At 42.3% G+C, this 26315-nt stretch overlaps 1 protein-coding gene across 2 annotated transcripts in view; it reads right to left on the bottom strand.

The window, feature by feature from the left end:
* gbe1b (glucan (1,4-alpha-), branching enzyme 1b) overlaps positions 1-26315 on the bottom strand; it is a 162864-nt gene that overhangs the window by 31833 nt on the left and 104716 nt on the right. For both annotated transcript variants that reach the window (XM_007903568.2, XM_007903569.2), the window contains exons 10-12: positions 22724-22822; positions 17975-18085; positions 17280-17451 (exon numbers count right to left, since the gene is read on the bottom strand). In XM_007903568.2, the coding sequence (XP_007901759.1) occupies positions 17280-17451; positions 17975-18085; positions 22724-22822 (382 nt within the window). The remainder of the gene's footprint in view (positions 1-17279; positions 17452-17974; positions 18086-22723; positions 22823-26315) is intronic.

Genomic DNA, 26315 nt, shown 5'->3' with positions numbered 1-26315 from the left:
CCCTTGTTTTTGTTATACACCGCTATGAGGACCCCTCTGAGTGATCTTCTCTCAAGCCTAAAGATTCAACAGTTTGTCTAATCAGTGCTCTTAGCTTATTCTTCTCGCACTGGGAATCATCCTCGTTGCTCTCCTTCTACACTGCCTCCAGGACCTGGACAGCCCCCTTAGGTCACAGTGACCAGAGCTGTCTGCAGTATTCAAGATCCAGTCTGACAAGATTACTGTACAGCCTCAGAGTGACGACAGGGATCTAAACTCAACTGATTTAGCAATCTAGCCAGCATCCTGTTTACCTTGTTTACTGCTGCATCAAACTGGTTTGACATAGGGAGTGACAAGTCAACTAGCACCCCTAGATCTTTCAGCTTCCCCATTGGCAAGTTCTATCCCATTCATGGAGGACTTGTGTTTCTTGTATACTATATCTAGTATCATGTATTTATCAGGATTAAACTTCATTTGCCATGTGCACCCTCTATCAAGCTCTTTTTGAAGGACCTTTGCTGCCTCCTCTGATTCCACAGTTCCCCCCAACTTGGTGTCTTATACTGAATCTGTGAATCTAGGTCATGAAATGTGTATGAGGAACAGGATGAGTTCCACTACAGATCCCTGAGGTATCCTGCATAATTTTGATCTAACCCTGTAATAAAAAGCCTCTGCTTCCTCCCCTTCAACCAATAATCAAAACTGTTCACTACACTCAGATATTATAAAGAGATTTGGGAAGTTGCAGCTGATAATAGTTGTTCAAAGTGATGAAGGTTACAACACAGTAAACAGTACAGATTATTGCCAGGAATCAGTCACTCAAAAAGAGGGCGAAAAGTTAAGCGAACACAAAAGGCATGAAAAGCTAGACTGGAAAACGTGTCTTCACACAGAGGTCAGTGAAAATATGGAATTCTCTGTAATCAACCCTATTTGAAGCTGAGCCTGTAAATTCCTTTTTCCCCTTGTAAAGATAGATGTGAAGAGGAGGAATATTAAAGTGTGTGGGGAGCAAGATACGACATGGCTCATGTGGATAAAAACACCACTGTAGTCTTGATGCTCATTAGAAAGCTTGAGAATTCCTAGTATCTGCCTAGTGAGGGCTCAAACTTGTTTGGAAATCAAACAACCAACTGGTGCCTCTCCTCCTGGGGGTGGGAAGAGAAAATAAATGGTCTCTCCTTGGAGCTATGCTGGATGGAAGGCAAGATTTTTGGCAGTGGTGTATCGGAACCAGGTCAAACTTGTCTAGTGGTTTCGGGAATTCAGTTCCCTAAACAGTTGGGTCCATTGTACTCGAGGCAGATTCTGGCTGCTGAGGGCTGAATACTGGATTTTGAGAAAAGTCTGCAGGCCGCTTTAGCAATATTTTTGTGTTTCCGTCCATGTCCGTAAAACATAACCTGTAAAAATTATATACAAATCCTACGTTTTAAATTACAGTATTACTTAAATTCACTCTATTTTAGATACAATGCAAACTTCAAACAGACAATATAACAATTCATACACATTTTCAAACCCATTTTAAAACAATATACTTTAATCACTAAAGTACATACATACAAGAATAATTATTAAATCCGGAGTAAACAATGGAAGTGAAATAAATAATTAAGCGTATTAAAATGCACATAATTGAATAGCCCTAAAAATGAACAAAATAATGATAACACTGTGGAAAATGTTTGTCTTGAACCAGAGCTCCAATGTCCTTGATTTTCCACAGCGATTTGCGTTTCTTACTGAGACTCAAGGGTTCTGTAGTTTTAGAATTGCAACATGTGCAACAAAACCTTTTTAAAATACTCTCAATGTCTCTCACAAGGTTGTATGAGACTAACTGGAAAAGAGGTGCAACAATAATATTGGAAATGGTTCATGGGCCAGATGAAATCATCCCCTGGGCCGGGTGCGGCCAATTGAATCACCCTGCTCTCGGGCACTGCTGATGACAGCCCAGTCCTACATCTCATCAGTAGGAATTGGAGGGGCAGACAAGTGACTGGGGTAGGGACTCTCCACACTCAGCTTCTATTAACCCTGCAAGTCGAAGCCTAATGGGTAGGTGGTCCTAGCTAGACAAGCAGCGGGAAGCTTGCCAAACAGTGCACTCAATGACAAGCTATTCATTTTTAGTTGATGAAACTGCAGGAGTTACCCCAACGCACACTCTGGGATCTCCAAACCTTGGATCTCACCAACTTTTGCCAAATACTCTACGGAATTAGGTAGGCAGAGTGCGTTCCTTCAAGAAGAGAGTGCGCATTCCAGAAACCAGGAAATTTCCACGTGTATGTAGTATACATACGTGGAACTCTCTGGATGGTTTGGAGATTCCTAAGCATGGTGATGGGCTTCCGACCAAACGAAAAAGCCTTGACTGACCAAGTGACCTCTGCAAGCAATTGGCTTCTGCGCTGAATGACAGCTCTTCCTCTCAAAAAGAAATTAAGATGCCAATCGTGAATCAGCAATCTTGACAATTTAAAACATATCATTACAGGTACATACATGATCACATAAAAATACTTTGGACATCTAGAAAATAGAATGAATTATATGAAATGAGCTGGTATATTAAGGACAGTACCATTAAAACCCCACACTATATAAAACGGCACAATTGCATTTCACTTTAGCAGTAAATATGCATGAAACTAAACTGCTATATAATTCACCCCAGCAGAATGCAACATTTCCATAAATTAAACATACAGAACCATATTACCTTCTGTGCCGAATAAAAAGCAGCACATTACACAACCAGATGAACAAGACAAGAGAACAAATAATAACACCTATAGCTGCAGTTGTAAAACTTCATTTCATTTATGACCTAATTTTCATGACAAAGAGGTAAAAAACAGCTAGAATCAAACCACTTTCTGAAAATAGTGGCACCAATTGTGGTACCCTTCCACAATGAGAAGCTGCAAATCCATTTACAAATGAGAAACGGGAAGGGAAATCAACAACATCCACATTCATGCAACACAAAGCCTTGGACCACATGAAAGAGCAGTGAAGAACCATAGAAACCTACAACACATTTGGAGGCCATTCAGCCATTGCATTAATGCTGGCATTTACTCTTCCAATGAAGCATCTGCTGTAATCCTAATTGCCTGCTCTTTTCCTGTAACCTCTAGGATATGCTTTCTGCAATAGCAGAGAAAAGGAAAGCTCGGATTGCTGATTTGGCACCAGTAAAAATACAGCAATCTAAGACTGCCTAGCAGACTATTTGGAGCAAGCTTCCCTTTGTTTAGCTCTCTCAATCTCTCCACCGCAGCCACCAAATGCATCCCCTTCTCAGGCCTGGCATCCCTTTCCCTGCCCTTGGCTTTGCTGGTTTACTATGCGTTGTCTCCATCAAGGGAGATTAGACCCATGAAGCCTGTGACCACAGCAGGTCTGTGACCTTGTCAGTACTTCCACACACGCGCACGCAATTGGGTTTTAACTAAAGACACCACAAACAGAGGATTAATAATAATTGGAAGTGTGGCAACAATGAGCTAGCCTGGTGGGGAATCACTTGGACAAATGACAAGACATGCACAACCCTTCGCATTGAGCATTTTGTGGAAGAGAATGCTTTACGATTTGAACTAAATTTAGTTAAACATTTTTTCAGAAACGAATACAGAAGAGGTGGCAGAGATGCTTTTATTTGTGAGAGGTTTTGTAACTAGTGGATGCTGTGCGTCAGGCTGTCCCTCTGGAAATCGCATCTGCACCTGCAGCATCCCGCTTGTTATAAAATCCTTCTGCGTTTCGAGCAAGTTTGAAGTCAGTGCAGCAGTGTGCTCGGTCTTGCATTTTGTTGACCACCACAAACAATGCCTTTTTAAAAACAAAAGGTTCACGCAACTCCTAAATGCCACTGTGGGAGCTGGAATAAAGGGAGACTTGATACAACACAGTCAAGGCACAATATTCAAAGTAAAAGAAATAAGAAAAAAAAGTTTTAAAAAATTTAATTGCCAACAGTCTCTTAAAAATCTTTCCTGCATTATTTCAAAGAAATGTATGATTAATATTTCACTAATATATCTATTCTGAATATTGAAGGCATCACTACAATTTGGATTTAAGTATAATGATTCTTACATTTGGTATAGTACCTTTCGTGTCAGGAGGACGTGCTTCACAATTTTTACTAGAAAGTAGAGTATAAGGCTGCACATAGTATAGAAGCTTCATATGTCTCATCTCTCTTGATGGAGGCAGCACATAGCAAACCAGCAAAGCCGGGGGCAGGGAATGGGATGCTAGGCATGACAAGGGGTGGATTTGGTGGCTGCCTGTGGTGGGGAGATTAAGAGAGCTAAACAAAGAGATGCTAGCTAGTTTTCTGGGAGAACACGGCAGCCAATTTGCACAAAGCAATATCCCACAAACAGCCATGGAATGACTAATTTTATTTTGGGAGATTGTTGGCCAGAACACCAGAAGAAACTCCCTTCTTTTTTCGATTAGTACCATGGGATCTTTTCACTTTCATCCAAACAGGCAAATTGCCTTAGTTTTAAAGCTTCTTCAGAAGGATAGCACCTTCGGCCGCCAGCATTGGAGTATCACCTTAGAGTATATAAGTTTCAAGTCCCAGGGTGAGCTTGAACACACAAGCTTACGATAACTCAAAGGTGAGAGTGTTGCTGACTGAGCCAGGCTAACACACACATTAGCATCCAGAATTGCCTCCATAACATTCCCTTCTTTTCTAATTTGAGATATTCCATTTACAATGTTTTTTTATTATACATCATAGAATATGACACAAATCTACATTTATATAACAAGGTTTATATCATGTCGAGAGGAAGTCCCAAGGCGTCTGACACTCTAAGGTTTGTATGTGAGCTTGGGGGTGGAGATGAGGAGGGGAAAGATGGTCGAATGTCGAAGAGGAAGGTCTCGAGACAGATCTTGAAGAAGGCGAGTGAAGGAACTTTGGGATGGAGTTCCAGAAAGTGGGGGCAGGTACACTGAAAACCCGATGCCAATGATGAGGCAGAAGACATGAAGCAGCCTAGTGCCAGCTGAGCAGACGGACTGACCAAGTGTGGGGGGTTTGAGGAGGTTGCCAAGGTAGGGTGGGGCAAGACCATGGTGGGATTTAAAGGTTATTTATATTGTTTCCTTTTATGGTCAGAGGCTTGGTAAACATGAGTTCTATTCGTTAGAGCGGAGGAGACAGATTAAAGATTAGTCTGACTGAAGTGAGTAAAATAATGAAGAGAATTGACAATCTAATTTGTGATCGATTGTTCCTTCCTTGAGAGGAATCCAAAATGAGGAAAACCGTAAGATCGTTGGAGAGGCTGAGATAAAGGAGAGTCTTCTTATTCTTCCGGTCATCTGGCCTCAGTCACCAGCACTCTCGCCTCAGAGTCAGAGGCTGTTTTGTCCAACCCCATTCCATCCCAGGACCTTTAAACTCACATAATCTAGGCTGAAACTCCTATGAAGTAGCAGGGGAGGACTGCCGTTCTTCGAATCAGATATTAAAGTAAGGTCCCATCTGCCTGTCAGGTGGATATTAAAGATCCCATGGTACAATTTGAAAAGAGAAGGTGTTTTGGGCAACGGTCCCTTGAATAAAATTGGGTCATTCACTTCACGAGTCCAGTATCCTGACATCAAACACCATTCCCAGTAACATGTTCCAGGCAATAATTACCCACTAACAAACCCGATAGAAGTGAGATCAGAAAGCATATCTGCACACAGTGTTGTTTGATAGATAAATACTTAGGAAACGTTATTAAGGAGTATGGGGGAAGATATGAAAATTTTATAGAAAGATAATAACCTGGTGAAATAGGTTCAGTGGTCTGAACAAGCTGTTCCTGTGTTCCATGTTGTTAGAGTAGTAGTTTTAATTAAATATAATAATAATCCTTGCAATTGATATAGCGTTTTATCACGCTTTTGAGATGTCTCCTTAGCCTCCTTCAAGTCCCGCCTCAAGACCCTCCTCTTCGACCATGCCATCGACCACCACTGTAAAGTGAATTGACTGTATATTTTGGGGTTGAAAGTTTTGTTTCAGTGTCACAGTAACAGAACAGCACAAAACAATATGAGCTCAGAGACTGCAAACGCACCAAGCGCTAAAGACCAAGACAATAGTACTGTATTTTTTTCCTCTCATCCCGTACACAGAGATGCCCAATTGTGCTTTTATGGAGGTAACAAAACTATCTGAAAACACAGTAAATGATACAGCTATAGAGCGTTCAATTTACACCTATAACATGCTCCCTAAAGATTCCTCACAGAACCAAATACCATGTATTCTTTGTAACGATAGCCAAAATAGAAAATTAATTACTTTTGTTTTGCACAGGGAATTAGGCCTGACATCAATCTGAGAACAGGATGCTAATGCCAGTAGCTCACTGCTCCCTTAGCCTGGCCCCCTCATTCATAGCATCTCCTTTTCATTTCTCTCTACTTCATGCCTTTGTGATCGTCCCAATCACCCCTACCTCTAGCCGGAAAAATTAAAGTGCTGTGTTTTGGAAGGGCAGTCAGGGAGGAAGCTGGTAACTCCTCAACTTGTGTGAAAGAGCCAAGGATAGTTCCTACATGTGCTTCTGGGTGAATGAGGCTAATCTTTACTCGGACAGAAGCTGTTTGAAAGTAAAGCCGATGCAGCGTAGCACAGGCAGCTAATGGCATGTAACCCAGCATGTGGTGTGAAGTTCCCCTAATGCCCTCCTCTCGCTCTACCACAGGAATGATAATGTTTGCAAATGACCTGATTATTCTTTATGCACGACTGCAAACCATGTGGAGCTTGGTTTAACTTCTCTTCTGAAGGTGGCACCTGCGCCAATAATGAAATATGAGGTTTATTACTTCCAGATTAATGCTAACAGATCACAATACTCCTACTCCCCAGCACAACAACTTGTATTTTTATAGCGCCCCTCATGCAGATCAGCGTCCCAGAGCGCTTGTGCCATCCTAGACTGTGAGCTCAATACGGACTAGCTTGAACCCATATTCTGACCCAGAGGCGAGGAAGCTACAAACTGAGCGAAGATTTGGAATCCTGACTGTTTCCTGTGAATATGTTATGCTGAATTGCCTAATATTACTTCGCACTTTGCCACCTGTAATAGATGCAGCTGGGTAAAGGGCTCTGTTCCCTGGGCTCCACTTGGAGCAGTTTAATATGCCTACAGATGCAGTGGAAGGAAATGAGTTCTCCACCTCCTTTACAACAAATCGGTACATGCCCAATTATTTACACAAAGCTTCTACCGAGTCTAGCTTTTTTTAAAAAACAAATAATTTTAAATAAAGTGTTGTGCTTTGCTCCCTTTCATGGTTCTGCAGTAAAATCTGCGGAGCAGAAATGAACCTGACAGCCTTGAAATGTGTTACTGCATTTAAGGGGTCACAGGAATTCCTGTTTGCCATTATGCAGTTCACGGCGGTCAGTTTCTCTGAAGAGTGCTGTTAAAATGTTTATATACTTTAGGGATAAGTATGAACTAAGCACGAGCTCAGCTCAAATGGAGGTTCCTCAAGAGGAAAGACAACAAGCTCTGAATTCATCCAACCACAGTTGGGAGGAGAGAATTGCAATAGCTCAATATCCCTACAAACAGATCCAAAGCAGCATAATTTCCATCATGGCCAGCAGTGAGAAGACGAATAACCTCTTACAGGTACAGTCTCTGAAACAGTTTTTACAAACGTTTGTGATAGAGTATGTTCTCATATCTGTGTCTTGCAAGTTCTGCAAATACTGTATCTTACATGAAATTGAAGGGAAGTGAATTTAACAGGAAAAGGAGGAGAGTTTTTCAATACCAGCATCAGGCAAGATTACAAACATAGGAAAGAATGGAATGAGGAGCTGACAATCAAACCATTAAAGCGGTGACTTCCAATCTGATTCCAATAATACCTTGACAATTTCATCGCCAAGGGGAATGTTCTGCATAAACACTCCCTGATCTAAAGGCCCCCCCACCCCCCAAAAAAACAATCTATCCAACAATCCACCCCAATTTCACTCTTCATCCCCAGCCCAGTTACCTCCAGTGCCCCGCAATCCCAAACAGATGACTTGTGTGAAGTAGCCATGCTCAGTGTACACCTCATCCAGCTCTTTTTTTTTTACCTTTCTACCCCCACATTCACTCAGCTGGCACAGGTCTGCTGCCCACTGTTCCTTTTGTGCTTTCCGCCGAATCTCTGGAACTCCTTTCCCCAATCCCATCGTCTTGCCCCTTCTCTGCCCATCTTCAAATCACACCTGAAGATTCTCCTCTTCGACTGTGCCTTCGGTCACCTCCCTCCATTCTGGCTCTGCATCAAGCCCCATTGCTGTTAACTGCTCTGAGATGCTACCCGCGTGAAGGGAGCTGTATAAATGCAAGTTGCTGTTGATCACATGGATGTTTTGCAGACAGTGTTTGACATTTCCATTACAATATTTGGCGAGGGGGTAAGAAGAGCCACAGCTCCGCCTGTTTCAATCAACTGGATCAGAGAGGAAGAGTGTGAAGATACAACTAGCAACAAAAAAACTTGCAACAGATTCAAGATTTTTCCTCTGCGGATGAAGTGTTTGAGGTCTAACACCTGTTAGTTATGTAAGGGTTTGATAAATAGGCCGTTTCTGCTTGTTGATGAGTCCATAACAAGGGGGATATCAATACAACATTAACAGATATACACCAAATGGCACAGTTATACACTAAATAGTACAGTTTTAAAGGGGGGTTCAGGAGCAGAAACACCGGGGCTCACATACACAGGTCTTTGAAGATTGTTCTCCTTAGAGCAGAAAAAGTTAAGGGGCGATTTAATAGAGGTGTTCAAAATTATGAAAGGTTTTAACAGAGTAGATAGGAAGAAGCTGTTTCCACTGACAGGTGGGTTGGTAACCAGGGGACATAGATTCAAGATAATTGGCAAAAGAACCAGAGGGGAGGTAAGGATAACTTTTTTTCACACAGAGATTTGTTACGGTCTGGAATGGTGGAAACAAATTCAATAACAACTTTCAAAAGGGAGTTGGATAGGTACTTGAAAAGGAAAAAATTGCAAGGATCTGGGGAAAGAGCAGGGGAGTGGGACCGATTGGGTAAATCTTCCAATCCTTCTGTGCGGTAATAACAACAAGAACAACAAGATTACATTTGTATAGCGCCTTTCACGTCTATGGTTCTATGATAACAGATCTAAAAGATAACTGAGGAGCATTTTCGTTACACAGACAGTGTGAGAATCAATGTATCTAAGAGGAAACTCAATGCATACATAAAGCATTAAAAAAATTTGATCGCTTAATCCACAACTGTTTGTGGGACACTGAAGTGCGCAAACTGGCTGCCACGTTTTGCCCACAAAATACACAATCACTTCACTTTACAGTATATTCTGTCAAGCACTTTAAGATGTCTTAATGATGTGATAAGGCTCTTTATCAAATGCAAGTAATATTACTATTATTAAGGCAGCAGGAAACACAGAGGAGTAAGACAGGGGAATACGGATTAGGATGGGTGGAAGATCATAGGTAGTACCAACATCAATACGGTAACAGAGCAGCCAAGCAACACTGGCACCCAGCCCATCTCAGCTCCAGCACAGGTTACACACAGATGGCCACCCAGAAAACCTCAGCTCCAGCATTCAGAACTCCAAGTGAGGAAAGTATTGTCAAATATAGAATAGAGCTCACTTTACATTATCCATTCAGCACTCCTAGGGCAGCTCGGTCAGGTTAGCGTGATGGGCTGAATGGCCTTCTCCTGTTCTACAGTGTGGTTTAATGCAGATGCTTGTTTGATTTATGACAAAGGAGCTGAAGAAGGCAATACAGCTTGTTCCTATTTTAAAAATAAAAGCTATAGGTGATATACACAGCCAAATGGCTGGCTGCACTGTGGAAGTTTCCCAGAAGCATAAAGGGTCAGTATACATACATATATAATAATACTAAAAACTGAACGATGGCATTGGAGCAGGAAGGTAACGTATATATTCTGTGATATTTTAAGCCTGCTCTGAGCTGTTCTGTTTCCTGGGAAATGAATAACCTGGAGGTCTGCGATATCACGTTGCTTTTCAAGTTCATTTCAACCGCTGAGCGCCAGCCTCTGCTGCCTTTCCGCCCACTCGCTATCTGAGCAGCGAGACCGCACTGCAGCAATTGAATTAGGATGCGATTCAGCAGCACTTTAATAATGCTCTTGTCACAGATCCCATGTTATTCCTCCCTTTGCATTAAATAACTAAACTGTACATTGTACTCTGCCCCTTCATGTTAAGAATTGTTTTGAATATCCTGAACTCGTTGGCTGAATTTCACTTTAGCACTTCACATCAATTATGTACTAACAAATCAAATATTTCATTTGGCTCCAATCCTCCACAATAGAGAAATACAGGAGGAGAAAGCATTCAGGAAAATACATTTCAGATAAATCTATTAGTTTGAGGTCTTGGCAGATCCCCAAGTGCTATTAAATAAGAGATTTATCTGGGTCCTCTACTGAAACAAACTCATTATGCCTCCATTAAGCACAATTACTCTAAAGCCAGTGGTGCTGCAGTTTTGTGTCCATGGGGGTGAAAGGCTACTTCTAACCTTTGTGTTGTCACTTTGAGGCATCTTTTTTCTATTTAACTTCCAATTTGGTAAACCCCAACCTCTTCTAGATCAGATTTTATAATATATTACACTCTGCAAAGGGGTCTTGTCAGAACTCTTTAAAAACAGCAACTATTTCCCAGTAATCTTCTACACAAAACAAACCAGTGCTACTCCTCATGACAACTCCTCAAATTAGCTTGACTTAGTCTGTAATGTTCTCATCTTATGAGTCAAAAGATTGTTGACTCGAGCCCTGCACAGGGCTTCAGCTCAGCATTCCTGCAGTATTGAGGGACCTTTCCATTGTCAGAGGTACCATTCTTTAGCTGTTAAGGCATTTTCAGATCCTCTTTCAGATCCTGTGGGATATTTGGAAGAGGAGGGAGTTTCCTGTGTAGCCTAGCCAATCTTCTTGCCTCATCCCAATTCACTGAAGTTAATCATCATTAATATTTTGACTCTAACCCTTGGGGAGAGAGTTGCAGAAGACAGAGGTGTGTGACAGAGGGAGTGAGGACCAAGCAGTGAGAAGCGCTGAGGGGTGCAGACAGAAGCGTAAGCTGGGGCAGGGGGAAAGAAGACGGTGAAGTGATTTGAAGGTCATTAGGATCTCTGGGGAAATCGATCCTTGTTAGGCCAGCGGGAAAAAGAACGACTGAAATTAAACAATAAGAGAGATGGTCGTGTCCGACTGTAAACTACTCAATGAGTAGTGTGAGCTAATTAATAAGCAAGATGATGCACAGTGTAAAGAGGGCAGGTGAAACTGATGTCTGTTGGTAATCAAAAGGTGAACTTGTGCACTATACCAATGCTTGTTACAGTGTGATTGGATAGAAAGACGAGTGGAGTGAAAATATAATGCACACAATCACTTGAAGCACTCGGCAAGTGCCACTCTGTCAAAATGCAATTTCTGGTCAAATCGTTAATATATACAGACAGCTACCAAGCAGATTGTAGCAATCCATGCAAGAATTTTATTATTGAAATCTTATCACTGCTTCACGATATCAGGAGTTTACCAATGACTATGAAATTCCCAGTCATTCCCTGATGGAGATGTGTACAGCAACTGCCAAGCGCTCTTGTCTTGATTCCTATACCAGGCTTCAAAGACTGCACAGGTCAGGGGAACACAGCCCTATTCTAAATTCAGAATCCTAGTTGAGGAGCGAAGGACCACAATGCAGTGGATCATCAAATGCTGACAATAGAGAGAGGTACACAATGGTTAGGTGCTTCCAAATGTTTAGATAAAAGCTTGGAGAGTGCAGAACAAGGGGAAGCCTGAGGTAAGAGCTGAGTTCCATTATCTTGAGATCTTGGGTAAGAATGAGTTGGAGAAAGCACTGTGATAAATTTTGATTCCAGTGAGGATAATAATAATAATAATCCTTGCATTTGATATTGTGCCTTATCACTTTAAGAGGGGTTGAGCCATGGTTACGTGACTGCTGAAGGGGCAATGAAATGTGACCTCTCTGTCTGGAGAAGTGTTGGGTGGTGTAGTTGTGCTTTAGGGAGACAAGCAAACTGCTCACACACACCAAAAACAGCTGGAGATATGAAAAGCACCTGTTAGGACACAGTTTTAGAAAACACCTACTCAGGCTAAATTGATGTTGTTCAGCTGCTTTAATCAGTCACATTCATATTTCAACTTATTAAAATGAGTGCAGGAGTGCAGTTATTTCATTACCACACTTTCAAATACATTATTCATGCTCAAACTATTAAATTAAAAAATAAACAAATTAACAACACTGTTATATATAAAGCTGCCTGTACAGAGCTGCAGATTTCAGACATCCTTCTGTGCCAGCTTTCTTCCCTCAAGCTTTAATTCAGACACACATGAAATGCCTCAGTTTCCTAACAATAAAAGCCAGCTTTGAGCTCGTCAAGTTAGACCAAAGGTCCCCTCCACACACACACACACACACACACACACTAAATACGGCTAAAGTTTTTCAAGTATTCGGAAAAACTCTTCAGTGGATAAACATTAAGGGAAGTGGAAAATGGAATGAGTCTGGCATAGCTGATAGCAATTTAGCCTCTGGGTCAAAATGTTGTATTGTCTGTACAATTCTCACATGGGGAGTGGAGCTCACAGCGCAGGCTGAGACTGTAGTGCTATGCTAAATGGACATTCTACAGAAGCTATGCCTATAAGAGTGAGTGGCCTGTTTCCGTCCTGCACATTCTTTGTAAACAGTCCACACTGGTGCTTAAACCCTACACAAGTCTCCACCCGGTCCTTTACTGCCTCTCATACCCTTCTATTCCCTTTGCTTGTATATGAAGGGCTCGCTTCTTCTTGAATGCATATATACCATCTGATTCAACCACCACTTCAGGCAGCGAGTTCTACAGTCTCATTGCCCTCTATCTGAAGTAGTTCCTCCTAAATTCTCTTTTGTGTCCTCTAGTCATTATCTTACACTTGAATGCCCTGGGTACCGATTCCCAACCAGTAAAAATGGCCTATTTATGTTATCAATGCTTTTTGTTTACCCCTGAAAGATCTCTTCTCTTGAGAAGTGGCCTAAACTATCCTGTCTCTCCTGACCCAAGATGCTGTTATGGGACAGGATAGAGGGAGTTTTACTCTGTAACTATGGTATACCTGATCCAGGAGTGCTGGATGTCAGGGGGATCTTTACTCTGTATCTAAGCTGTACTATACCTGATCTGGGAGTGCTGGGATGGACACTGGACACCAAGGGGAAGTAGATGAATCACTTCCAGCAGTGACACTGAAGACCCAAATATCTCTTTGGCGTTTTCAGGAAGGAATTGGTTAAAATATTAGCTAATGTAATGGTGCCTCAGCACAGCTCTGCACAACATCCTTTCACTGTATTCAAGGCTTTGGTTCAAGGCTGTTTGTTTCTTTCATTCAAACAGCGAGTGCTGAAAATGGCATCATCAGGGGAACTGGCTAGCAGGCTGCTCTTTCAGGAGCTCAATTATCAGAATGTTGAAATGATGCATTGAAAAAGCACTCTGGGCTAATTACTCTCTCTCCACGTGGTGTTAATTCATTTTCCTCCTCATCCGTTAAGGTCAGGAACTCCGCTGTGTCCGCTACACTGATCAGATCACAAGACTCACTGTTCAAACAAGCTTTTTTTTTAAAAAAAGAAAAATTCATAATAAAATATTAACTATAAATATTTGGAGGCTTGGGAACGATAGCTGTATATCGTTGCTGCGGGTCAGAGAACCAGTACTCAGGGGCTATTGAGCTCAGCACTTGTGCATGGAAGAGCTAAGAAGAAGGTTAGAAAAATAATATTCATGCAGAGGGTTATTGGAACGTGGAATACTTTATCAGGAGTGGCTATTGAGGCCAAGGCCTAAACATTAAAAGGGAACTGGATAAACATTTGAAGAGGAAAAATATAAAAAGGGTACGGGAAAGAGCAGGAATTGGGCTTGGAGGGGACAGTTCCAATGGGTGAAGCCTAGCACAGATACGATAATAATATAATAATAATAATCCTTGCATTTGATATAGTGCTTTTCACGTCGGGAGGACGTCCCAAAGCGCTTCACAGAACACACTGTAAAGTGAATTGACTGTATATTTGTGGGCGAACGCGGCAGCCAATTGCGCACAGCAATGTCCCACAAACAGTCGTAGATTGAAAATGACCAATTTATTATTGTTTTTATTTTTGGAGGGATTATTATTAGGCTCTGTGTGGAGTAAGGAAACTTGCCCAAGGTTTCGCCCTCTGCCTGGAATTGAACTCAGGTCTCTCACTTGCAAAGCGAGTGCTCTAACCACTGAGCTACAGGACTCCACGATGGGGAAGGAGTAAGCGATTGGGATGAAAGTAGACATGGAAACAAAAAATATGAATAATTACTATCAAATCAGAGCAATTTACTTATGATCAGTTCAACAAAGAAGCCCTGCACCAATTAGTACAGAGACCCACTGGCCTCTGCCCCCATCGGCATTTGAGAACAAACCTGGCCATCTGGACAAATGTGATACCACAAAACATAAAGAAACCAGGTGAAAAAAAGAGTTCAGTGTGCTGTGCACTGAATCCACAGCATTACTAGTAGGAATATCAGGGGACTAGTTTGAAGAAAGTTCTTCAATGAGAGGGTGGTTAGGATGCACAATTCTTCACAAGTGGCAATTGAGACCAGAGCAACAGAATCATTCAAAAGGGAATGAGATAAGCACCTAAAGAGCAAAAATATTAAGGGATGTAGGGAGAGAGCTGGAAAATGGCTTTAATTACAAAAAAGGAAAATAGGTTGCACAGACAGAATGGGTGAAAAAGGCCACTTTTGTGCTTAAAGTTTCCATTCCTAGAATGTCACACAGTAAAGCAGAATTTCTTCCGAGCCACAGAATTGTGAAGCTGTCACCAGCTCTAAACAACCACTGCCACAGACTCAGACAGGTGAGTAATGCCTGAAAAAAGTACATCCAGAACATAAAGACATTACAAGACAGCAGCTCCAGACATTCACTATTTGCAAATTGGACAAGATCAATGTCTGGACATTTCATCAGTCCTGTAGGTCAGTGGTTAGAGCGCTCGCCTTGCAAGCGAGACACCTGGGTTCAATTCCAGGCAGGGCAAAACCCTGGGCAAGTTTCCTTACTCCACACGCCTAATAATAATCCCTCCAAAACAAAACAATAATAAATTGGTCATTTTCAATCCACCATTGTTTGTTGGACACTGCTGTGCGCAATTGGCTGCCGAGTTTCGTCTACAAATATACGGTCAATTCACTTTAGAGTCTATTCTGTGAAGCGCTTTGAGACGTTGAGAAGATGTGAAAAGAGCTATATTAAATGCAAGGATTATTATATTATTATTACCAATGTTATTTAGGTGTTGGCCTGACTCAGTTGGTAGCACTCTCGCCTCTGAGTCAGAAAGTTGTGAGTCCAAACACCCATTACGGGTCTTTGAACTCACATATTCTAGATTGACACTGCAATAATAATCCTTGCATTTGATATACTGCCTTATTACGTCTTCGAGATGTCTCAAAGCGCTTCACAGAATATATTGTGAAATTAATTGACTGTATATTTTGTGCGTGAAATGCAGCAGCCAATTGTGCACAGCAGTGTCCTACAAACAATCATGGATTGAGTGACATTATTGTTATTATTTTTTGAAGGAATTATTACCCCCGGAAAAGCAATCCGCCAATCGACCAACAACCGGGTTCCAACTTACTGCTAGGTAAACAGAGGTGTGTGGCGTAAGGAACCTTGCCCAACATTTCGCCCTACCCAGAACTGAACCCAGGTCCTCTCGCTTGCGAGGCAAGTCATCTAACCACAAAACTACAGGACTCCACTGTGACTCCACTAACTATAAATGTAAAAGATTTAGGCTCGGTAAGCAACTTGGTAAGATTGCTTGGTTTGTAAAACCCATTCTGACTCACTGAAGTCTCCGCCACCAACAGAGCAGAGGCCTTTGGATGCCCATTGATAATCAGAGCCATTTCTTTCAGTGGACAAATGGTCCTGGAATACACAGCATATTAAAATAATGCATTTCTTCCAGGGTAAGGGCAGAGAAGCTGCGCATTTCAGAAATCAAGCCGCTACATTTGTATGAAGAAGTGTCTATATAATAATAATTATATATAGCCAAATTTATTTCACTTGTAGTTTGTGTAGAACTGAATTAATACCAACTTATTTTATAGCTGAAGAAAATCCAAAAGAGAAGCTTTGTCGTATTTTATAATCGTCATTTTCATCAGTATATAAACACATGAGAATGCTGTAATGTAAGCTTCAAAGTGGGTCAAAAACAAGCACAGAGAATGTTTTTCACAAACCATCTTCAGGAGCAATAGATGTGAGGTTCAAAAATCACATCACATGGATGTTTAAAGGAGGATACATCACCCAATAATCATAACCGGAAATTGAACCTCTTAATGATTCATGAAATATTATAGGCAGCAGCAGATATGACATTCAGGTATCCTTCTCACCCCAGTATATGTGAGATGAGGCAAGGTTGTGCAACTCAATCTATTACTAGCGTTAATGGGCTGAGCAATGTTTTCCCTATTGGATTGGGAGACTGCGCCACATTAAGGATTAAAGCCTTCTCAATTACTTCTCCCTCCTACCATATCCCACATGGACTCCCTGAATTGTAGAAATGAGGGGGGGGGGTGGGGGTTGTGAGGTGAGGTTGGCTCCAAGCTTAGCTTTTTTGAGCCTAAGCTGTAAGGAAAGCTACCAGAATCTCTTAAACTCACCATTAGAAACTGAGCTTATCGAGCAAAGAGAACTCATCCAAAAATGATTACATCTACTGTGGGTTGCCATAGCAATGAGTGAATTCAGAATGTAATGGAAATCCTTATAAGACTGTCAGGCAAACACCCACCACAGGTGCATCACTCAACAATCAGAACGCATTTTTCAGCTCAAATGGCCTCAACTGGACAAAGTTTCTTCTTCAACACATTTTATATAAAGCCTGCGCTAAACTTAGTTTTAAATGGAGTTTCTAATGTCACATCACACAGGCTTTACAGAGAGGTGTTCAGAAGAAGAGACATCACTCCGCAATCATAACTGGTAATTGAACCTTTGTTACTCAAGAGATATAGTTAGCAGCAGACTTACCAATGAAGTTCAAGTATCCCTCTCCTCCCAGTCCATGTGTGATGAGGCGGATCATCTTGTGCAACTGAAGGCCGCGATCTATTTTTAGCGTTAACGGGCTGAGAACGCTCATGTTAGTGTACATCTCTGCATCCATTAGCCAGAAAGCCAGAGTCTTGTCCCCAACGAGGGCCTTGGAAACAAAACCAAAATAATATTAGTATTTGTGGCCAATTATTTAAACCAGGAATTAATAGGAAGGAAAGACAAAATGTTCTTTATACCAGATCCTGGGAATGCAGAAATCTCTGCCACGCATCATATTGAAGCAGAGAACAGAGGTGAAGCAAAGAGCACAGCTATCAGCCTGGCTCAGTGTCCTGGCCAACAATCCCCTAAATTAAAATTCATGTCTTTTTGTGGGACATTCCTGTGCACAACTTGGCTGCCATGGTCTACTAGAAATACACAGTCACAATACTTAACAGTAAAATCCTGTGAAGCGTTTTGAGACCTCTTGATGACATGAAAAGGCGCTGCATCAAATGCAAGGATTATTATTACCATTAGACAAGAGGATGTGGCAAGAATGAAGACCCGACTGAAGAGGTAAACTGTCCATCTAATTTTAGCAGCCACAAGAGACGTCTGCATCTGAAATAGCATTGCATTGCAAACCCAACATCCTGCTTTAAGGAAAACTGAGCAATAGTTACCTGATCATGGCTTTCTGCATACGCAATGCACTTCTCTCCATAACGCCGATTTGACAGTGTAAATACTATGTTACCCATGTTCCAATCCTCATCCTTCAGTTCTTTCAACATCTGCACCGGTTGGAAAGAGAAGCATTCCAGTTAGGTAGAATCCTCACGGTAGGAATGGTTTGGTTCAAAGTATTATCGAGCCAGAACATCGAGCTTGAATCTGACAATCAACCTAGAAAATCACATTACCTGGACTGCAGCTGAAGCCTCCAACTCCTTCTATTAAAAACAATTAAATTTAAACACTGCATGTTACCAGCTTTATGTGATTGAGAAACAATGCAGCTGCAGCTAAAACTCTTGATAATAGCCAATTTATTTTATGATCAGATGATAAAGAAACAGTCATCCAGTTGATGAATCGGGGATTTGTAATGTAAGCTGAGAAAAGCAACTTACATTCTTATATCACCAGATCATGTAGAAATGTCTCAAAGGCCTTTACAGACAATTTCTGGCAAGTGTGATCAGTATTTTTAAAGGCAAATTCTAAACGTAATCCATGAACAACATATCCCACCACGCTGAAGGCAGTTATCTGTCAAATACTTAATGAGGAAACACTGATGCTCGAGATAACTAGAAAGCATTACCTGAAGTCTGGTTGCTTGGACACATGTTTATATATCCAGGGCTTGGTATCTACCTTTATTGGTATGCATGCAGAGAGGTTATCATCTGCTGCTCATGCTCCATCTGGTAGAACCATCGCTCACTGGGAGGGATGTGTGTCTGAGCTGAGGGCAGGAGGATGATGGCAATATTTTCACACATTTTATGTTGCTCACCAGGAAACTCACAGGAATTTCTGGTACCTCCTCTTCACCGAGTGAGAGTTCAAACCTACTTGCCGATGACCATCGAGTCAATTGACTAACAGGAGACTTTGGAGATGCTATCCCACGTGAAGTGGTATAAAATATAAGTTGTTGGTGTAGTGATTATTCTTGGAATCAGGGGAGGAAGGTAAGTGGGTATTCAGCTAGCCTGGCTGATCAGCGGGTCATGGAGAGTTGACTGAGGGCACTGGGGGCTGTAATTCTTTCTACTTGACGCCTGTTAACCCTGCAAGCCAAAGTTTCAAGGAGCAGAACACAAAATACTGCAGCTGGAATCTGAAACAAAAACAGAGAGAGCTGGGAAAACTCAGCAGGTCAGGCAGCATCTATAGAGAAAGGAAAGTGAGTCAACGTGTCGGGTCCACGAACCAAAGGGTCTGATGAAGTGTCGCTTAAAAGCTAAGCGTTTTCAGCTGATTGAACTTCAGCAATATCGTAACACTCACTCAGATTCCCCAATTCTTGAATGCTGCCAACCTGCATTTAATACTCACTAGAACCGATTAAATGGTACATTCCCTAGGGAGAGAATGCGGATTCCGTTCCAGACAAGTGGAATTTTCCATGTGCGGGTGGCATATATATGTGGAACTCTCGGTCTGGTTTGGATACCCCAAACAATGTTGATGGGTTTCCAGATGGTTCCACACTGGCTGACCTAAACAACTGTACACTCTGTGCAGCAAGGCACAATTGATAAGGCACTTTCACCTCTCCGTCAAAATCTTGTGGGTTCAAACTGAATGTTTGAGGCTCAACGTCTAAGCAGATACTCCAGTGCTGTAATGGGGGTGCCCTGCAATGTTAGAGTTAATGTCCTTCACATGAGATTACAAAGAATGTACAACATGGAAACAGAATACTCGGCCCAACTAGTCCGTGCTGGTGTTCATTCTCCACACGAGTTCCTTACTCCCTTCAGTACCTTCCTATTCCCTTCTCACTCATGTGAAGATCTAGCTTCCTTTAGAATACATCTACACTATCTGATCCAACCCATGCTTTTGGCAGCGAGTTCCACAATCTCACTACTTGCTAAACCATCGTCCCATCTGTTTGTTCAGTGATCCCATGGCAATATTCAGAACATTTCTCCTGGTGTATTGGCCAACAATCTAACAGATAAATTGGTCATTGTTCGCCTTCAAAGACACAGTTACTATGATTCGGAGCACATTCCTTGATGTAAAACATTAAGATGTTTTGATATTATAGTCGCTCTTCAAATGTAACAGATTTTTGTAAAATTGCAATTTGTAAATCATTCGTAATGTGTTTTACATACAAACATGCCCACGATCTCTACACCTCAAGACTATTGTGGCATCTTTCAAATAGCAGCACACGAGCAGTGTGAACGGCTAAACTAATTTAAACTCAGTTGTGATGTGCCTGCAAAATGTGACACCTCCTTAATGAACAGAATGCATTTGATCCTGATCTGAATATTAATATGCACAAAGAGCATTTTGTGGTATTAAAAAACCTGATAATCAGTCAACAATTACTGTATGATATATGCAAGGGCCTGGGGTCTCCCTAATCAGCTCACTGCTATAGAATCTCTCTTTCTGTCATCCACCAAGCCTAACCTAACTTCATTTACTGACTTGTCCTATTTTGTGGGCCTCGATTTACTGTAACTTTAGAAATGTTTGCAGACTTGGATTGAATAAAAGCTAGTTTGATTCCTTCAGTGTCATTTTTCACAACCATGTTCAGGATTTAATTCACTTCTCATTCCTAGCCCAAACACACGAGGATTTCAAAAGAGGATTTTGTCAGAATTACCAGTGTAATGCCATACAACACATTCGACATCCCATGACCACATTGGGGTGCCAGCTGGAGGACCGAGCTGCCTCAAGATACATTTCAGGACAAAGCCAGCCTTGGTTGAACCATATATTATGTCCCGCCCTCTCTTTGTAAGGCTTTCATAATATTCCATTTTTCAGAGATTTTGACCAGAGCTAGGCTAAAATATTAAGCCTTGCAGAAATCATTTAAGTAAAACTGCAATGTATAATGAAATAATAATAAAATTCTTGCAATAGATACATTGAAGAATGGTTCAAATACTGTGCGCCAACAAGTTTGAAATTGAAGAATACCACAACTGATAGCATCAATTGTAATTGACACGAGTGTTGCATGCCAGGAGGCCATCTCAAAGCACTTTACAGACATTACTGTAAAACGTATTTTGTACATAAAGCCAATTTGCGCACAGCAATGTTCCACAAACAGCTATGAAGTAAGTGACCAATTTTTATTTAGGGGATTGTTGGCCAGAACATCGAGTGAATTTCCCTTCACTCTGAACACTGCCATGGGATCTTTAACGTCTACCTGAACTGGCAGACGGGGACTCGGTTTAATATCTCATCCGGAAGATGGGAATGTGTCACACCCCCAGAACTGCAATGGAGTGTCAACCTAGGCAGTGACTTTAACGTCCCGACGTGAAACCTCAGAAATGAGAGTATGAGTAATTACAGACAGCTCATGTCCTGGCCAACACTCCCGTAATGAGCTAGCCTAAAATTACAGTTTATGGTGAACAAAAGCGCCATGTCTCATTTCACCCATCACAGTAACTGAAACAACTCTTAAGTCTAACATAATTGCAGACTACCTGTGAAGTCACAACCCTAAACTTTCAGCATTTTCATTTTGATACAAAAATATGCTGATGGCCTCATAGTGTATTGTGCATTTCTATGGTTCTTATTAGAGAGCGTTTCCACTCTGCACATCATTTGGATTTCTCAATTGCACTTATCGGAAACAGGTTCTACAAAACCAATAAAAAGGTACTTTTTAGCAAAGTAAATTTTGCCCGAATCTGAAGAGGCTGAGATTCGCAGCCCCTCCATGGGATTAGAATCTCTTTTTAATAAAAGGGGGGAAAAAAATCAATGTAAAGATTCTTAACATGATCTGAGCTTTTACTGCATCACCTTGAACTTATTGCTTCTTTTGTTCATTCACTGGCTCTGAAACACCAAATCAACTCTCCCCTGAGAACGGCAACTGCTACTGTTGCAAACAAGATTTCACTAAAAGAGCAGATCAGAGCAGGGCATGTGAAGCACGTCATTTGATGAGTGCAGAGCCTGGTGAGAGATGAAAGGAAATGAAAAATAAGGGTAGGATATTTACAGACATTGATTTTAGTGGGGAGTTACAGAAAAAGAACGAGAGATAAAATCACAGAATGCTTGAAACAGAGAAAAATACACATACAGACGATTTGTATAGTGCAGCGAGCTCAGCGGTTAGAGCGCTCGCCTTGCAAGAGAGAGACCTGGTCTCGATTTCCAGCAGGGCGAAATATTGGGCAAGTTTCCTTACTCCACAAGCCTCTGTCTACCTAGAAGTAAGCAGGAATCCAGTTGTTGGTCGATTGGTGGATCTCTTTCCGAGGGTAATAATTCCTTCAAAAAACTAAAATAATAATAAATTGGTCACTTCAATCCACGACATTCCTGCGTGCAATTGGTTGCCGCAATTCCCCCACAAGATATACAGTCAATTCACTTTACAGTATATTCTGTGAAGCGCTTTGAGACGTCTCGAAGACATGATAAGGCATTATATCAAATGCAAGGATTATTATTATTATATCTGCACGATTTTCATATCCTTGAAGGTGCCAATTAGTAAGAATAAAATATAATTTCTGCCTAACTTAGAAAAAGGTGTTGAGTGCAAAATCAAAGTATGTCAGCCGAGTTGTCATACAACACTGCAACAGCTTAATTGCAAAACACTGCAGCATGACAAGACAGAAGGACAGACACTTCACAACGATGGAGCTTTTTCAGTCAGTGTAAATCAAATAGGGGTTTCTCACCTGGATCCACTTGTCTGGTATAGCCATAGCTAAGCGATAATCAAAACCAGCTCCTCCCTCACTGATAGGTCGGCACAGTGTCGGCATTCCAGACACATCCTAAAAACAAAAGCTTTCAGTTTAGCATAGCAGCACATAAGTACATGAAAGTATAAGCTATAAGGAGAGGCTCGGGAGTTCAGGACTGGAGCAGGTATGTTCGGGAGTGACGCGATGGAGATGTTTAGGAAAATGAAAGGGTTAGAAAGAACTAATCATGAAATCTTCTTCAAGAAGTCAAGAGGGCAAGATCCTATGGAAAAGATCACTATTTCAGTTGATTGCCGCTTATTTCCACGTTCCTTTCCTTATCTACATCAGGGCTCAGATACAGAAGTAAAGTTGAGCTGCTATGTCGGGCAAAATTCTGTTGTGCATTTGCATGCATTATCACCAAGTTTGTGAGTGTGAGGACTACAGAGGGAGGGAAAGAGAGCGAGAGAAACACGCACACACACACACACACACACACACAGGGATATCATTACCAATCAATTAGACTCCCCAATAGACCAATAGTTTGTGGGAAGTACTTTAATTAAGATATTCCGAAGGACACCACAGAATACCAGCACAAAAGGAAAATGGGTTGGATTAGGAGTTTCCCCACATTGCTGCACACAGCACCACAAATGTCCACAAATGTGACTCTCTTAAACAACCAATATTTTGCACAATCTATTCATGTTCCTTTTTTAAAAACAACATTTTAAAAACAGTTATAGCGGCATGGGCTCTGGAGACGTTCTGAGAGATGCAGAGGTTTCATTAAGATACTTACTGCTAAAATAACGCCAGTGCCAAGTCATCAGAAGGGGGCAACTGTTTACTGAAGTACAATGCGAACAGTTGTGATGGTTTAGGCAATAAATTAATCACATTTTAATATACACAGGAAATGTCATAAACAATATATTCTGTAATATGTACCAGCACAGCAACAACAACTTGCGGGCTAGCATCCTATATCAACAGACGTAATGGAGAGAGAGCAGGGAATGGGATCCGAGTAGAGAGCTCCAGTGGGGGAGTGAGCACCAGCAGACAGACATGATAGGGAGAGAGCAAGGAATGGGAATAGAGTAGAGAGCTCCAGTGGGGGAGTGAGCACCAGCAGAGGCACAATGGAGAAAGACCAGGGGAATAGGATTAGAGTAGAGAGCTCCAGTGGGGGATCAAGCACCAGCACAAACACAATGGGGAAAGAGCTCCAGTGGGGGAGTAAGCACGATGGTTAAAGAACAGGAATGGGATATGGGTAGAGAGCTCCAGTAGGGAAGTTTCCACAACAACAACAACAAGATTACATTTGTATAGCGCCTTTCACGTCGGGAGGATGTCTTGAGGCGCTGGACAGAGTACAGCATTTCAGACCCGAGCTGGGGTTGGGGGGGAAGGGAGGGGAGGGGAAGGGGGGTGGCCGATGGCATGGTTGAAGAGGAGGGTCTTGAGGCGAGACTTGAAGGAGGCTAAGGAGGGGGCGAGGCAGAGTGACTGGGGGATGGAATTCCAGAGATTGGGGGCAGAGTGGCTGAAAGCTCTCCTGCCAACGGTAGGGCGGGTGGGCCGGGGGACGTGGAGCAGGCCAGAGCCGGCTGAGCGGAGGGAACGGGCAGGTTGGTAGGGGGTTAGGAGGTCGCAGAGGTAGGGTGGGGCGAGGCCATGGAGGGCTTTGTATGGGAGACCAGGATCTTGAACTGGATCCTCTGAAGGATAGGGAACCAGTTGAGTCAGGCGAGAATGGGGGAGATGGGATCACGGAGTTTGGTGCGGGAGAGGACACGGGCTGCAGAGTTCTGGATTATCTTCAGCCTGTGGAGGGAGGAGTTGGGAAAGCCGACAAGCAGGGTGTTTGCACAGTCGAGCCTGGAGGTGATGAAGGCATGAACAAGAGTTTCAGCGCCTGAGGCGTGGGGTAGTGGCGGAGTCGGGCGATGTTATGGAGGTGAGGGAAGGCAGAGGCAGAGGCATACCAGCACAAACTAAACTAAATGTCCTCCTGTATCGCATCTATTCTATGATACTACAAATCTCTGTCAGTAACTCTTTCAATGTGACAAAGCTTGTCAGTCTCAGTACAATAGTTAAACTATGAAACTCCAAAGGAAAAATTCCATAAAAGTAAATGATACGAAGCTGGGGACATAAAATAAAACCAGGCACTTGGGAGCTGGTTTACAGTTTCAAACACACTCTTGCCAGTTTCTCTCCAAAAGACCATTAATTCTCTACACATTGTGCAGTGGAATACAAGGGAATCCAGCACGAAACAGACAGCTGGTTTATTATCTTAGCTGGGGGAGGTCAAAGCTGAGCCAGGCACCTCCATTGGAAGAAGAGTGGGCGAAATACATCAAACATTGTTTTTCAGGATGAGATCGACGTTTCACTGTGCCATGTCACAAATCAGAGCTGTGCAGAAGTGAGCAAGTGTCTTTTTCTCTTCCCACAACTTCAACTTGTGAAGACAGTGCCTCAGTAAAGGGCTGCCCTCAAGGCAGTGCAGTCGAGATCAATGAGGCTGAGACCGATTATGAGGAGAATGAGAATAATGTAACTAATCTAATTTGATGTAACAGGCTCTTCAGCCTTGATGTTACCTGAAGTCCGAGTTTGTGAACACACATTTGTACATCCAGCTACGGAATCCACTTTGATTGGCGAACAGAGAGGCAAGCGCTCTGGTCCAAATCCCCCAATTAGTGAAACTATCACTCAATGGGAAGGGACAGTTTTTGGCAGACCTGCTAGAATGGCAGTAAATGGAAGGGTCGTCCAGTCACTGGCATTAGTGATCCTTCCCGCTCGGTGGGGGGGTGGGTAGGCAGAGGATATAAGCGGAGTCTCAATGGAGTTGAACTGGCTTCAAGGTGACCTGTTCAGCAACAGCCAGCCCTCTGTGATGGTCTCTACTCCAGCTCCTGATCCAGGTGGGTCCGCAGTACTCCAGGACACTGCTGATGACAGCACAGCCCAGCCCATCGGCAGGACTTGGAAAGGCAGACCAGTCAGGGGGAGCAGGGAATCACCCCACCCAGCTCCTGTTAACCTTGCAAGCCAAAGCCCTAACGGATAGGGTGGTCCTAGATGGACAAGCAGCGGGAAAACTTGCCAGACAATGTTCTCAATGGGAAGTTTTGCAGTTTTAGCTGGTTAGACTCCAACAGTACCCCACACGCTCTGGGGTCCTCAAGTCTTTTTTCTTGCCAATCTGCACCCAGTAGACAATGCCAGATTTCAGCACATAGCTCTAATTAGATTGTTTTGTGGGGAGCTCTAGTATGATGTGGTGAGATGCTCATAGGAATCCCTCCTGCCACTTTGAGATTCAGAAGAAAATAGTTTCCAGCAACATAGGGACAACATTTTTAGCACAATTCAGCCCATTGTGTCTGTGCCAATGCTTTTCTCTTTCTAAGTAATCTTTATTAATCCCAATTTCCAGCTCCTTTTCCACATCTCAATGTTTTTTCTGCCTAGCCGGTTCCCTTTTGTATGATTTCCCTGATCCAGCTTCAACAGCCACTTGTGGTAATGAATTCCACTCTGTAAC

This window comes from Callorhinchus milii, unplaced genomic scaffold (genome assembly GCF_018977255.1).
Source record: "Callorhinchus milii isolate IMCB2004 unplaced genomic scaffold, IMCB_Cmil_1.0 Scaffold4, whole genome shotgun sequence".
NCBI classification, from domain to species: Eukaryota; Metazoa; Chordata; class Chondrichthyes; order Chimaeriformes; family Callorhinchidae; genus Callorhinchus; species Callorhinchus milii.
This window is presented reverse-complemented; position numbering and strand designations above follow the sequence as displayed.